General features: G+C 40.0%; 1 protein-coding gene across 3 annotated transcripts in view; it reads right to left on the bottom strand.

The window, feature by feature from the left end:
* PLA2G4A (phospholipase A2 group IVA) overlaps positions 1 to 16,304 on the bottom strand; it is a 151,061-nt gene that overhangs the window by 11,088 nt on the left and 123,669 nt on the right. For all 3 annotated transcript variants that reach the window (XM_045838531.1, XM_045838532.1, XM_045838529.1), the window contains 2 exons: positions 14,694 to 14,936; positions 8,934 to 9,118 (listed from right to left, as the gene is read on the bottom strand). In XM_045838531.1, coding sequence (XP_045694487.1) covers positions 8,934 to 9,118; positions 14,694 to 14,936 — 428 coding nt within the window. The remainder of the gene's footprint in view (positions 1 to 8,933; positions 9,119 to 14,693; positions 14,937 to 16,304) is intronic.

The raw sequence follows: 16,304 nt of genomic DNA, 5'->3' as shown, positions 1-16,304 counted from the left end.
GCCACATCATTCACTATTCATTAGGTGTGTTCTAGGTGCTAGCAATGTGCTTCTTGCTAGGATGAACAATGACCCTGTTCTCAAGGAGCTCAAAAAAAATTAAAAGTACTCTAGGATCAAACTCAGATAATATTAATTTTTGGTTCAAAAGTAGCTCCATACGAGGGACTGGAAAATTTATTAATGAACTGAACTGAATAAAATCATAGAGATGCAATTGCTACAGGGGAAAAATACTATGGGATCTGGGCATTCATAAGTCATTTAAATTTTTTTTAACCCTCAGGAGTCAAAGAATCTGACGAAGCAGAGTGAGGACACTCTGTTACTAAATTCCTACATATATCATCTCCACAACTAATTATAGCTGATAAACCGTATGTGTGCAAAAACATTTTACTGTGAATCAGCTTGTTTTTTTCCCCTTTGCCTCTGTTTATGAAAAGAAGTTGAGCTTCTGGCCTCGGCCAGTTATTATTACACGCGCCGTGGCCAACAGTGGGCCGCAGGGAGGTGCCAAGAACGTGGCAGGTTGTGTGACTGTTTTCACGTATGAGCTGCCTTCCTGGTAAGAGGACTACACATCCCCACCAGAACGAGCAGCCACGTGGGGCAGAGCCACAGGAGCCAACTGGCGGCTGCAGACGTGCAACATGACAAGGAAGTACGTGTTTGCTGCCGGTGCCTTGGGACTTTCAGTTTGCTTCTGCAGCGAGGCTGACTCAAGCAGTGAGCAAGTAAGCACACACACACCAAGTCCTATGTTTAAACGGGAGACAATAAATCGAGATGCAGAGGTGCAGGGAACAGAGCTCATTTCTGTCTACACGCAGCTTGAAGGCAGTGGGACAAATAGGAAACAGACGCCGGGCCGGACGGCCTGCGTGGAAGCGCGAGCCGTGGGACCTGGAATGCATTAGTTACTTTTTTTCTACACTCAATACCTCCAGCATAAAATGAGAATGGTGATAATAATACATGTCTCGTAAGACTGCTGTCGGAATTGTCTGGGGGAGGAAGTGTGCAGTGATACCCCCCTGATGGCACCTTGGGGGTCATAAGTAATGACAACCGACCAAGCAAACGAACAAACAGGTCGGGCTGCTCCCTGTGCCTGAAGCTGTGGCTCCCAAGCCCCTCGCACCTGCTTCCCACCCGCTCTTTGTTTCCCAGCATCTCAGATTTTACATCACTGTAAATAAAGCTGCTGCTGTTTTCTTTCTCAGGATTGCTGTGGGGATTAAATAAGGCAGTGCATTCTCGAAACTTCAGTAGTTTCTATTTAAGAAAAGAAGCACTTTAGAATAGCATCTAACATTTAGAGGAAAAATGCTTTTTCACTGAACTTCCACTGTTCTTGATGCTTCTGGGAGGTCATGAATTTTAAGTCAATCAACTCTCTCTCTCAAAGCCATTTACAAAGAAATAAGAGTATGGGAGGACAAACGATTTGATGGATATTAAAGCATTTGTTTCATACACTACTAAGCTAAGTACGGATTGGGCAAAAGTAGGTTTATAGTTGTTCATATGGAAAACAATACAGTAATTAAATCATAATACAAGAATAAACTCCACGTTTTATAAACCTACTTTTACCCACCCCTGCAGGATTCTGCTTCAGTGAGAATCTCATACACATATAAATACTTTCTTGTTTGCAACTGAAGAAGACTTTTATCACTAACTCCTTTTCCTTCCCTGTTCAGTTGAATTATTCAGCTTGCTGTCTCTTGTCTGGCACGATTCACAATTATTCACTCAAGACTATTCAACATCAAAATAAAACCAAAAGTTTACACTGTGAATCAATTGCGTGAGAAGAGGGAGAGAGAAGAGCCTGCCCGTGTTTACCAACATGACTCAGCGGCATGAGCAACGACCGGTGGATGTGTGGGGAAAGAGGAAAAGGGAACGGCGGAAGGTAAAGGATCACGCTATTTTTAGAGAGATATTTGATGCCGGAATTAGGAAGTGATGGAAACTTTCCCTTTCCTTATGGGATCCTGGTGTGCAAGAGATTTTTCACCGGTGACGACAACGGCAGTGATTACGAGATGGAAAAACCATGCCTCATTTCTCGGCTTGTAAAGACAGAAACAGTGACACAGACCGAGCAGAGCAGACGAGTTCGAAGAGCATCGGAAAGGAATGCAGTGAGCAAAGAAACTGCGGCTCCACACACTGGCAGTGTGCCAGCACGGAGCCCTAGCGTAACGCTCCATCTGGGCTGCTGCTGGACGCCTCGGGTACTCCAGGTTTCCGCAGACGGATGCACGGTGAATCTAGAGATTACCAGCTAAAATATTTTCTGTGCGGACGACAATTGGACAGTATCCTTCAAAGTGATGTTTGTAAAACGTTTATGCTCATTTTAGTACTGAAACTTCCTGAAAGACAGGAACAATCTAAATAACAGAAATACAGTCGAACTATAATGTGAATGGCATATTTTCATTTTACCTGTCTATATATGTAAAGCAATATATTTATGAATATACAAGTATATTTACATCTATTATAAATTATCTTTTCTTTATAAAAAAGAGGGTTTTTTTCTGTACAAACCTAGGATATGTGCTTTCTAAGATGTTTCTCATCATTTAAAAGCAATTTTCAGATTAAGGAGAGGTACAGAATGTAAATATGTAAATAAATCTAAAAAATCTTTAAAAATTATTGAAGCAACTAATATAAGATAAAACAGATAGAAACTATATTTTAGAATCCATTATTTTGTGGTTTGGGCCATCCTCATTTCCAATAAAAGCATGCTGGTATTAGGACCCAAGAGCTTTATAATATAGTGGGCATGAAAATAATTCTCTATATCTGATAGTGTATAGAATTTACATAGCATTTTGCCATTCATGTTAGCTGTTATTCACTAAAAGGTTACTATAAATTCATAAAAAATACACAGGAAAAATGAATGTTGGGGGCAGCTGTTCACCACATAATGTTAGTTATATCTGTTCCTCAATAACCAGCACAGGTACCGTGGGTTGTGTGTTGAGAAGTGGCCTTCCTAAAAGAAAGCCTGTGCCTTATGCCCCCTCCTCTGGACCTGGGAATGTAACTTATTTGGAAAAGGGGTTTTAGTGAATGCGATGGGGTTAAGGGTGTGAAGATGAGACCATCATGGATTATTCGGGTGGGCCATGAGTCCAATAGCAAATGTCCTTCTAGGACAGCAACGGGCTTTTAGAATACAGACACGGAGGAGAAGGCAGAGACTGAGACTGGAGTTATGCAGCCATAAGCCAGGGAAAGCCTGGAGCTACTTCCTTTTGATTTCTGGCCCCCGGGACTGTGAGAGTGTGCATTTCTGTCGTTTTAAAAGCCAGGTTTATGGTCACTTGTTATGATGACCCCAGGAAACGAATACAAGAGGTAAACTGAAAATGCTACAATTAATAACATGCAGTTCCCTTTGTCAGCCATGGAAAACCACAGATTCTTTTTCTATAATTTGTAGGTTTAAGTGGAATTTTTATCTTGGGTAATATATAGGGAGATATAATTAATTTAAATACATTACTTCTATCATTTGCAAAGGGGGACTCATTTCAAATTTTTCCTTCTCTCTTTGTTTCCTCCTCTCATTGCTTTCTTTCCTCCTTTCCTTTTGTTCTAGGAAAACAAACCCATTGTTCTGGCTCCTGCTCATTAAGCATTAATCACTGAGCTAGATTTATGTCCAATATATGGCAACATAATATGCCAATATAAAATAACATAATTTATGGCACACAGCAATTCAAAACTTTTACTCTCCCTAAAATTTAGGGACGTACAGGGGAAAAAATTTCCAGTTGTAAACTCTGAATTCTCCTACATTCCTTGCTTGCTTCCCAAAATATTTCAAGATTTTCCCCCTAAATTTGTAATCTGATTATTTCTTAGACTTTGGATGAAGGCTTTGGCTTAAATTTGTGACCAACATTAAAGACAGATCTTATTAGAATTCTTGAATGGACCTTAACAGTAAATTAAATTTGCATGGCATATATCTAACTTATTAAATGTTTAACAAAAAGAAATGATAAGATGAAACACAGAACTGCTTTTTAAAAATCGAATAATAAGAGTATTACCATATTTTGCTGTGTATAATGTGCACTTTTTTGCCCAAATTTTTAACCAAAACATGGGTGCACATTATATACCACAAAATACAGTATCTGGATTCATGAGGCTCTTTATACATGAACTGTTTATTAGAGTATGTGTCTGCAAGTCTTAAAAAAAACTCCACAAAACCCCAGCATTGGCACCATCAACATTCAAGGCTAGTTACGATGTGGATACAATAAATAAAGCAGTTGCCTTTATCAATAGCCATGATATCCATCATTCTCTATCTCCCTGACAAGATTTGAACTTTACCTAGACTAATGAAATGCTTATATCAATAACTGTGAAATGAAGTTAATCTTTCTAATATTTTGCCTAAAGTTTATGCTTTTTTATTACAAATGGCATCTATATGTCATTCTCAAAAATAGAAAATTATTCATTATTTAATCACTTTAATAAAATCTTATTGCATATATTCAGCTATTACATTGAAATCTTTCCTTTCCTATTAAGACTTCATGTAGATTTCTCATTAATTTTTAAATCCTATTATATTGTATTTAAAATAAGTAATCTACTTTAACATCAATAGTATAATATTTTTATCAATCTAAACATTACATTTGGGTAATCTTTTAGATCTATGTAGAAATAGATATTTTTGAAATAACAATCATAACAATGCTCATAAGTTTTAAAAATCATTTCCAATATTCTGAGTGAATATTGGAAAATATTCAATAATATAATTATTGAATAATTATTGGAATAATTATTGGAATCATTTCCAATAACTCAAATATTGGAAAATAAACTGAAAAGTTTATTTTTACTGTGAACTTTGTGAAGTTCATTTTTAGAAAAAAATGTATTGCATATAATATAGTTCAATTTTCTTTTTATTTAGCTCCGAAAATACAATTCACTCTTTCCAGAGGAATAGGTTTCATGCTAAACTAAGCCAATAACTAAAGGAGCTACACACGTGGGGGGCGAGGCGGGATGGAAGGAACTGACACAATAGCCTTACTACACATCCGTGAGCACACGCAGCCGGAGGGGTCCGCTGCAGACGCGTAGCAACAGTAAACACAGTAAAGGGCCAGGCAGCACTCAGACACAGCGTGGCACCGAGGTAAGAGCTGCGGGGTGTCAGCTCTTTGATTCCAGGACCACTGGAATCAACACACAAACACCACACAGACCTGCTGTTCTCGAATAATACTGAGTAGTACAGAAATCTTCACAAATGACGTCAGAATAGTTAAGAGATTGTGTTATTACACACCTCATATATTAAAAAAGATTAATGAGTTAAAGTATTTTAAAATACCATAAAAAGAAACTCTCAATCCATATGTAATTGATCTTGATAAGCAGTCTTAATTTCAAGAAGAAAACAATGGAAGAAATCACTATATAAGTAGCTAAAATATTAAAATCATCAGAAATAAAATGGTATCATGTTTGTGAAGATAAGACAAACTTAAATATCTTTAAGATATAAAATAATACCTATTAATGATAGCAGCAACACTAATAATCCAATTAAAAGCCATGTTAAAATATGAATCTACAATAAACTTAACTATTTAATCTTACAAGTAAAGGTTGAAAATTGAAGCAAAAATGTCTTTATTTTGCTTTCTGTCACATTGTACATTTTTTAACTTTGTTTTTAATTTTTGTTCATGCCAATAAAGCTGTGTAAAACAAGGATCTGCATCTGCAACCTGGTATGGTAATGTAAATTGGAGCAGCTTATTTTTGGAAAGCAATCTGGAAATATTTCTTAAAATACTTCATAAACTAAAATGAAATATTTCATAAACTAGTACACATCTAACAAAATAATGAAAAGTGTGATTAAAGATTCATACGCAAGGATGATCACTGGAGAAAAAAGTGACAAGGTAGCAATATTCTAAAAATTAAAAATAAAGCATTCTTAAATAAATTCTTAAATATTCACAATAGAAATACTGTGCTGTGTTTATAATTATGTTTAAGTTGTTTTTATGGCATGGGGGAAAAATCACTGCAAAACTATCTGACCCAGGTGCTCGCGCGCACACACACACACACACACACACACACAAGAGACTAAAAGAAAATACCCAAATATCAGCAGCTGTTGTTTCTGAATAGCAGAAGCATGTGATGTATACTACAGATCTCCAATTTTTTTTTGCAATGAATACATACTCTTCTTAATTAGAAAGAATGAATCAAAGTCCATTTACAAACTAACAAACTACAATGGTTCTTTTTAGAGGTACAAAGGGATATTCTAAAACCTCCTTCCAGCACCAGCTCATTGAGGTGGTGGAGCGTGGATGCAAACGTAAAATGATGGCGTTGACACTTCCCACTCCCACAGGTGAGGTGACTAGATGGAGGATACTCATTCCACCTCTGAAACGAGCTCCTGAGCTATCGTCTCAGAGCCGTGCCTTGGCAGTCACTGCCCGTCGCTGCTCTGGGCTCGTCCTGCCCTTGGCTTTCACCGTCACCTGCCTGGATGCGGTGCCTCCCTATCCTATGCTTGGATTACAGTAAATCCTCCTTAATTTTAATCGTTGCTCTCCACTGTCAAATTAATCATCCTAAAATTCCAATTACACCCAATCACTTTTCTGCTTGAAACCTTTCATTGTGTCTCTCTTCTGTATCCAGTCTTAAATTCCCCCTAAAGCCCTCCTCCTGCAAGCTTTATAGCTGCCCCTCTAATTAGGTCGCTCCAGGTCCTCCGACGTGCTCACTGCCAGGTCCATCTGTACCCGTCTGCACCCTGTTCCATTTGTTTCCTGCCCCTCTGCTCCAGGACACCCCAATCTGTTCTTAGAGAGATTTCCTCTAACCCGCACACTTCTATAAGTCCAAATTACTTTTTAACAGCAAGCTTCTCAATTTCCTTCCAAATGACTGTGGTGCCTAAAATTCTTTCCCCGCAAAAGCTGACATGTTAGCTTTGACTGCGGCACCTGGCGCCCGGCACCCAGCAGAAATGAGCTCCTGTGCCGCGTGTGCACGGAGGAGGTGGTTGCGGACGGGAAAGCGCTTTAGACCTCACTCTGGAGCCGCGGCTGTGGTCCCGCTTGACCACTTCCCACCTAGCCTTGCCCAGGCAGGTCCTGGGCGAGGCTTTTTCACCCACTGCCTCATTTACCTTGTGGGTGCGAGGAAGAGATCGCTTATCTCACCAACCCTTGTCTCCTTGGCGGAACACCACTAACTGCCTCAAGAAAGATAAAATATAAGAGCATTTTTAAAATAGGAGGTTTTACATATATGCACACACGGGAATATATATATTCATGGGAACACACACACACATATAAATATATGTCAGAGACTTATAACCATTATTAGTCTTGAGAGCAGTTTAATCACAGTAAAATAGAAAGGAAACCAATTGTCAGAGGACCTGCATTAGCACTGCCTTTTAGACTCACGTTTCTGTTTCTTAATCTAGCAAACATGGATAACTCCATCTCTCTCTTACAGTATTTTATTCAATCACCCACAAAACTGTTCTATGTGTATTTTGGCTGGCACTTATAAGGCAATGAGAGCCAAATGATTAAAACAAAACACACACAAACACACACACACACACACACAAATAGCACTCACACAAATAGAACTCCCCATGGAGTTCACAGACAGTAGAAGCAATATATATGTAAACCAATGCAGACAAGACGGCATGAATGTGGCTGTATTTGCAGGATTCACTACGTCCTTCATACGGAAACTGTACCTGTGGAGGTCAAGAAAGATCACGTTTGAGACGGGTCTAAACACAGTTGGAGGTGTTCCAGGCGGAGGGAGCAGTCACCGTCTCGTTCTCACCCGGGTGCGACCACAGGGCAGCCCAGCCATCTTTCCGTATTGCCTGCTCAGAAACTTCTTTGCTCATTGCTCCACAGAGGCAGACTTCTATTCCCTGCCCCCCAGCCCTGGCCTCGCCACCTCTATCCTCTCGCCCTCCAAAGATAACTGACGACTCCTAATTCCCGTAAAAGTTACAAGCCATCGGACGAGTGCTTTCTTCACTTCCCTTCTCCACGCCTCACCGCAAACCCCTTTCCATGGCTGTCATTTCCATCCTTCCCTCTTGTCCCAGTGTGGACGTTTCCATAATCCTCTCCACCTGCATTTTCACATCCCCTCACCCCTGGGGCCTGCCCAGGGATGCGACTCGATCACGTACAGCATCCCTCCATTCTCCCATGACATCAGCAGCTCAAGTCTTTTCTATCCACACCCCACCACTCCGGTGTTCCTGTTCCCTACATCCTCCTGCAGATACAGTCCATCTCCTTCTTCCCTGGGGAGTCTGCAGAACTGAGTCTCCATTCCCTCACCGTCCACTCATCCCTCCACTCACGGCAGCATGATTTACGCCCTCACAGCCCTGTCGAAACTGCTCTGGGGCAGCTCACCAAGAACTTCCTCGTTAAGTATCTTCAACTGTTTTTCACAACACTGCACACTTCCTCGGTTTTTGCCCTTTTCCCCAATATTGTTGCTGAATCCTCACGATACTGTTTTATTTCCTCTTCTCTTCCCACAGTACATATTTCCATTGTGTGGTTTTACTTACCGTTCACCTGCTAACTCCTAAATCTCGGCCTAATTCCCTTCCTGAACTTCCGATACCGTCCTGCTCAGGACTATGAATTTTAATGTGGGTCATGGGAATCACATCTGTGCTTTACAAAATAGTATGCATAATAGTGTAGAAAATAAGCTAATGAGAGAAGAGATTGGGGTCGGGAGGACTCAGATATCCGCAAGCATGCAAAAGAATGTGGTAGGTGATGGAATGCAGTGCAAATTCTCCTTACCTTAAACGGGGGACTGGAGTCGCTTGGCCTGGCAGAAAAGTCAAAGGAGATGATGAGATCGACTCCCCTCTGAGGCCTCAGAATCAAGGGGTAAGGCAGGTTAAATGTGAGGCCGCTGTCCACCACGTGGATCTTTTTACTTTTGACATCCAGAGGCTCGTATATTTGCTCAAATTCATCAGGATCTTTTCAGAGGAAAGAAAGAAAGAATAATGAATGAAACAATCACTTAACAGTATTTAGAATATAAAAATACTTATTATATACATTTGTGAGATGGAATTCCATGTGGCTAGGCTTCGGAAGCAAACACAGCTGCTACACTTCAGCATTGGGTAAATGGATTGCTGCCTTTAACTCTTAGTTGCTTCATCTGTAACATCAGGGTGAAAGCATCTATCAAGTAAGACTGCTGGGGGACTAACGTATGGACAATGCCTGGGAAGTACCTAGCTCAGGCCCTGGTATTAACTCTCAGCTGTGCAGCACGATCCGTCCAGTGGCATTACCTCACATTACGTGGGTCTCTTTTGGCTTAAACACACATGTTCACTCATACGTTATCTTACTTAAGTCTTACAACGGGCGTGTGAGGTAGAGGAGCTCTATAAATGGAGGATAGAATAAATTCCTCTCAAGTGGTACAACAGGGGAGTGGCGGAGTCTGAATGGGTCTCCCTGCGCCTCTCTAGGTGATGAGAATCCAGGAAAAAAATCCAGCCAACAAGCTCAGCAAATGTGGGTTGTCCGTGACTATTCAGATACTGTTCAAGGTGCCGCACAAGATACGTACCAACTCTGCTCTATCAGAGCTTACATGCGAGTGCATGGCTGATAAACTAGTATACAAACATAGTTAAAGACAGTTTGGGCAGTGATAAATGCATTGAAAGAAAGAGGAGGATAACGTAATAGGGAGTAACTTCACTTGGGTAGACAGGAGAGACCTCTCTGAGAAGGAGGCCCTGAGCTGAGACTGGATTAATCATGCTGAGGTGGCCACCTAGAGATTGTATTATTAGTGTCATTTTTAAAAAAAGATTTTTATTTATTTATTTTTGGAGAGAGGGGAAGGGAAGGAGAAAAAGAGGGAGAGAAATCACACATCAATGTGTGGTTGCCCCTCACATGCCCCCAACTGGGAACATGGGCAGCGACCCAGGCATGTGCCCTGTCTGGGGATCGAACTGGCGACCCTTTGGTTCACAGGCCACCACTCAATCCACTGAGCCGTACCTACCGGGGCTATTAGTGTCATTTTAAAGGGAAGGAAACTGAGGCCCAAAGAGTTCCAGTTTCACATAGATAGTGAGAGTCAAGATTCCAAGCCAGGTGCACAAAGTCTAGGCCCTGTGCACAGGGTCACACTGTCACTTAAGACAGTGTCATGGCCATAAAACTGAACGGGTTTAAGATGGATGACTGAGGAAGCAGTAACTGCAATGCCGAGTCGCTATGTGCACACCCATCTATTAATCGTCACTACGGACATTAATCTGTGCATTTTATCACAATTAAAACAATTTAAAACCCATTAATGGAGACACTTTTTACAAGACAACAATTTTTAATATAATGAGGGTATATCATTATATAATAATGATAAAGTGGAATAATAATTCACACATATTTTTTTTGGCTTCATTAACTTAGTGCTTTTAGAATTTAAGCTAAAAGATTAACCAAAAACAGATCATTTTCCCATATTCTATTTGATTTGTCCTTTCTCATCATAAAACCAAAGTCTCTATTTTCCTCTTTTAAATCCAAGATTATGTTTGTGAGAAAAGTCATGATGTGAACTAATTCCCAAGCCTGGCATGCAGCTAAACACCCTAATTCCAATCTGCCAGATAAACTGGCAGAAAGTAGTGTTTCTTAATTATGTTTCAAAGCAAATAGTTTTTGCAAGATTTTAACAGATATTCTATACACAAAATAAGGTTTCATGATCAAATGCATTTGAGAAATATAAGTAAAATTCAACAGTTTAAAGTAATAGACAATTATATTGTGTTTTCTCTGTTCTTGTTACTATGCCTCGGACTTAACAGGGCCTTTTCAACAAAGAATATGCTACTTCACCCTCACTATTATTTCCACTTTTTCACAGTGAACTTGGAGTAAAAATGTGAACGCTGTTGTGTTCTCACTAACCTACAGTTCCGTCAGGATCAGGGTTCCTGTTTTTTTGTTTTACTCTCCTTTCGTATCATCATTAACTGAGGCTTGTGCTAAGTAACTGCTCAAGACTGTCCAGCCCATGAATGGCCCAGCCAGGAGTCCACGGTAAGCCAATCTGCTTGCCAAGTACTAGACTCGTGGCGCCTTCAAGCAGGGCTTCTCAAACTCATTAGAGTATCCCATTGCATTGTGAAGAAGGGGATGATGTTTTTAGCTGTTCTAAATGTATTTGAACTTTGAACCCAACTTATTACATAACATCTATTAAAATGCCATAGAGAGTTTAAACTGTCATTATCAAAGAATATCCATTCCCATAATTCAGAGCATACGTGGTTTTCAGGTCTGAGAATGAGTTCATCCGGTTTTCCAATGGGTATGGCAGCATGCTGTGTTTGTAATTATGACCATGTCCTTAAAGCAGTTCAGCCATGGACATTTCCGGTGGCATTGTATAATCACACAGATTCAATTTAGAACACACAAATATTTGGAAGTTTGTGTTTTGAACTCTGGCCTAAATGAACTCATGTCTCAGTGTCTTGCTCCAGATGGCACATGTCACAGCAAATAGCATCCGCACGAAAGTCAACAGGAAAAAAATCATGTGCCCATGGGCAGTGTCTCCAAAATTAGTTTCTACAGGTATACAACCACTTTGAAGTAAACAAATGAGGGTAATTTTAGCATCTTTTTGTTTCTCTTGTTTCCAAAAGATTGTCTGTGAACAGTGCACTAATTTTAGGTTGAAAGAGTGTTTTAATTCTAAGATGCTCATATTGTAAGCAGCACACAAAGTCATCATAGGTAAACTAAAATGTAAGATTTTCCAAACATAGTGTCTAGAATAGATAAAAATCTGAATCGTTTTTTTGCATTGGGAGTGCAAAGATGAAAGAGAAATTATCTTGATATTTTAATTAAAGGATGATATTGTAACTGTATAACAGGACTTTTTAATAAGGAGTTCATGCCCCAGTTAATCACAGTTTATGTTCATTCTTCAACTTTTCAGCCCACACACAGGGTAATCCTGACACTTGGCAGTAACCAGAGGGAGACAAACCATGTATCTTTAAGGAAAGGCATGTCTGATAGAGCACTTTTGAATTCAACAGAGCCAGCCTAAACTGCAGTCATTTTTAGCAAGGTGGGTCTGTAAATAATAAATTTGAATCAACTCAACACTGAACAAACTGCTTTTTATGAAAATTAATATATCACGTACAATGTACGTGATATTAATTTGGGTAAGTAGAAAGTGAGTGAAATTGAATTTTAATTGGAGGCACTCTGAGAAATAAAATGTAAAGTCCTTTCTAAGGATCATTCATTGAAAACAATTTTAGGTTAAAACTTTCAAAATATCTCAATAAATTTGAAATTCAATTTTAACTGGGAATGCTATATTTTATGTAGCAAACCTTTCAAATCCCTTCCAAATCTACGTAAAATGTTTACCGGGGAGGAAGTTGTTAAAACGCGGAGCACAGCAAGCGTGCTGCTGGGTGGAGCGATCAAACCAATACGTAAAACTGATGTAGCAAAGCGCTCCCAAAGGAAACTTCCACTTTTACATCAGCAAAACAGTGACTCATGACACCAAGGGCTGGCAGGAAGGGAGTGTAGCAGAAGGGAAAGGCTTCTGAGGAGTGTGAAGAGGCCCATTTCTACTCCAGACGGGCTGAGTAAGTTTAGGCAAAGACGGTAACTATCTTCTGTAATCTTCCTTGTTTGTAGAGTAAAATTACTACAGTTTTTTTTAGCTCCAAATTGCCTCCAAGGCGAGGTTGATTATTTAAAGCCCATCATCATTCATCCATAAAGCTTAGGTTTCTAAAAAAGACACATTTCATTGGTATTGTAATAGAAATAAATATAATCATGTATTGCAACACAAGAAAAATACTGTCGCTGATTGTAAGGTCCAGTATTTGGGGGTTTTTTAATGAATTTAAAAATTGATACTGACTTTATCACAAACAGACTTTCATTCTAGTTCACATGAAAGGGTTTGAAGGTGTATAGCCAGACATAAGCTTGCATTTTAGACGTGGATGCCATAAACATAACTCACGATATAGTGAGTTTCTGCTCCCCTTGTTTAAATAACAGGGGTAACTTTTCGTTTTGCAATTTTCATTAAGCTCAAGCAACAGAGAGAAACAGCGCCACCAAAACAACAACAAAATGTAAAGCCTTATCCTGATTCGTACAAATATTACATGGGTATAATGCTTAAACAAACAGTTGGGAGAAAGTTTTTTGGAAAAAAACCCATTGAAGTTTCTAAGAGCATTCTGTCAATGTTTTCAGGCAGAAATGACTGAGAAATGACATGTGAGCAGTTAAGGGAAAAATGATGGTATGATGAAACAGAGTAAGTTAAGATGACAGGAACATTGCAAGAAAGATTGCTATGTATAGATTAGTCACTAAGGTAAATTTAACTTTTCATTTGAAACATGCATGAACCGAAACGTAAAAAGAATTATTTTTAGAATTAGGCTAAGTGCCAAACCTAAAAGTGAGTAGGTTCTTACCAGGTGGACTTAAGTTAATAATGTTTCTGAGAACTGAGGACTAGATACAGTAAACAGCCGGATGAGCACGGCACACTGGTGAACTTGACCCCACTCCACCCCCTGCGTTGCGTGCAGTATGGCCCTGTATTGGAGAGTCGGGCTAAGGACGAAGTTCACCAGCCTCCCTTCCAGTCCGAGTCTGGATCTGCTGAGACCTGTTCTTTGCTGAGGAAAAATACCCCCGTGAGATCTGAGGGAGGAAACGAGGTAGAGATTACGTTTTTGCTATTTGTACTACCAGGCACAGTTGTGGGGGCATTTGGTTTAACTTTTCATTCCAAGCAGAAGGTAATCCTGAAACTTGGCAATATCCAGAGGGAGGGAAACAGGGTCTATCGTAGTAACCCCATTATCTAAAAGAGCACTTTTCGATTCAGTAGATTCAGTCTAAAATGCGGTCCTTTTTAAAAAACAACATAAGCACTTTTATCAAATGTATTGGGGTAACATTGATTAATACAATTATATAAGTTTCAAGTGTACAGTTCTATGATACATCGTCTGTGTATTGCATTGTGCGCCAACCACCCAAGGCCGATCTGCCATCATTTTCGCAATTAAACTTGACACTGACAAAATGGGTGATTCTGAAGTGTTTTTGAAATCATTTTTGGAAGCTCAGCCTGGCGCTTTGCTCCTCCAGGCCTTGGAACAATTTTGTAAACACTGAATCCCTTGCTTCAAACCACTCTCAGTTAAACAAGGGAGCAGGGGCCTGTTTTCCCGGAGCGAAACTTGACCGATACCGAGAGGATCTAAGGTCCCTCTCAACATTTCAATGGAAATTTTCTCAGCTGACACAACTCTGCTACTTCCTGCCCAATGTGTCTCCACCCCCCAAAACACAGTAATTTGAAACCCTACACATATACAATGCAAGTTTTTGTAATTGAGTATAAGTGGGTAAGTATGAACAACTAAAATCTTTCTCCCAGAGAGAGAAGAAAGATCTCCTGAATTAGCGTCCGCCGACTGCGTTTTCGGTACTTACCTGCTACAGCTGCGTCCAGTTCATCTTCATCCAAGGATTCCTGTGTGTTAAAGTCTCGGAAAGGAGACAGCGGGTAGGATGTGTTGAGGTTCAAGCCCAACATGAAGTTGTGCACCTTCCCAGCGCGCCCTTCCCTGGTATTGAATAAAGTCGAGTCGCTCATCAAGGCCATTATCATCCGATGGACCCAACTTGCTTGATTATCATTTTGAAATTCCCTCTCGGCATCTTCATTTTCAGTGCCTGAGGAAAAGGAGAGTATCATTCTACAGTTTCCAAAATTCACTTTAATAAAGAAAAAGACCTTCTCTGAATGTTAAAACTAACAATGAAGTTCTATGGCTTTCGATTGAACAAATGTTTATTTGCATAAATTAACACAGTAAAGATTTCCATTAAACATTTTTGTCCTTAAAATATTCTCACTTTACCCTTTCCCTGTAAGACTGTATTGTTGACATTGTCAGTTGGTCTCTTGTTCGATTTCCAGGCCAATTTTTACTTCCTCTTTTCTCCCCTTCCCCAATTCCTCCTCTTCCTCTGCCCTGCCTGCACACACACTCACACCCGCGGAAAATCCACAGTCCCTAATCCTGTCCTCTTCGTTTCCTAAATTCCCTTCTCTGTCCTGTCCAGGAAACTTCCATAAATCATGCAAACAGAGAACAGACGACCAAAGGATCCAACGTGAATTTCCCGTTCAATAAACACCCTGTAAACTGTTATTCCATTCCTACTTACAGAGTTTGGGTTTTAAAGCCCTGTAATTTAAACACATGCTTTCAAATGTTTTAAAATTTGGTAATCTTCCCAAAGAAGAAGTTTTGAATGACTTTTTCCTCAAAACCCATGCACACATCACAATGTCTGGGAAGCTCCGCTGGGTAATTGCTGGAGAGCAACTGTTGGCTCTGCAGGCGCACTGCCAGGATCCCGGGCCTCTCGGCCCCACGTACCAGTCGTGAACCCTCCTCAGCCCTCACTTCCCCAACCTCCTGGCCTTGTTGGGAGGACTAACTGAGTGAGTGCATTCAAGCAAATTCCTCAGGGAAGTGCCAAGGCCTGTATTAAATTCTTAATAAATATTGTTCCATAGTAGAAACAGTGGTAGCAGCAGCAGCAGCAGCAGCAGCATAAGCACTATCTTTGCCTATATTATTCATTCGCAATCCAAATCCGAGATCACTGTACGGTAGAATGGGATTCCACCTGCCTGTACCCTTTTGTTCGGATTTCTGGGAACTCTGGATGGAAATATACAGAAAAATGTGTGTGGGTGCATGTGTTGAGAGAAATGAGGATCTATGTTCAAAGTTCAGAATTTCCAACAAATGTTACCCAAACACACATAAAACCAGAATAAAGACACATTTTTATATTCACAGAGATTAGTGTAACTGTGCTGAGTAAACGGAGTGATCTTGCTTTCGGGAACCGATCCAGATAACCACGTGTCCACTGAACACCAAACAGACCCTTCTCTACCGCTACGCTTGTCTAATGTCAAATCTGACGGAGAAAATCTTTTTTTAGAACCAATCAGGCTTTCAAATTAATATCTCCATGTACACAGGATATGAATAAAGTATTCAATTATTTTCCAAAGATTTG

Source organism: Phyllostomus hastatus, unplaced genomic scaffold (assembly GCF_019186645.2).
Source record: "Phyllostomus hastatus isolate PE091 unplaced genomic scaffold, TTU_PhHast_1.1 phas_contig_283, whole genome shotgun sequence".
Taxonomy (NCBI): Eukaryota; Metazoa; Chordata; class Mammalia; order Chiroptera; family Phyllostomidae; genus Phyllostomus; species Phyllostomus hastatus.
This window is presented reverse-complemented; position numbering and strand designations above follow the sequence as displayed.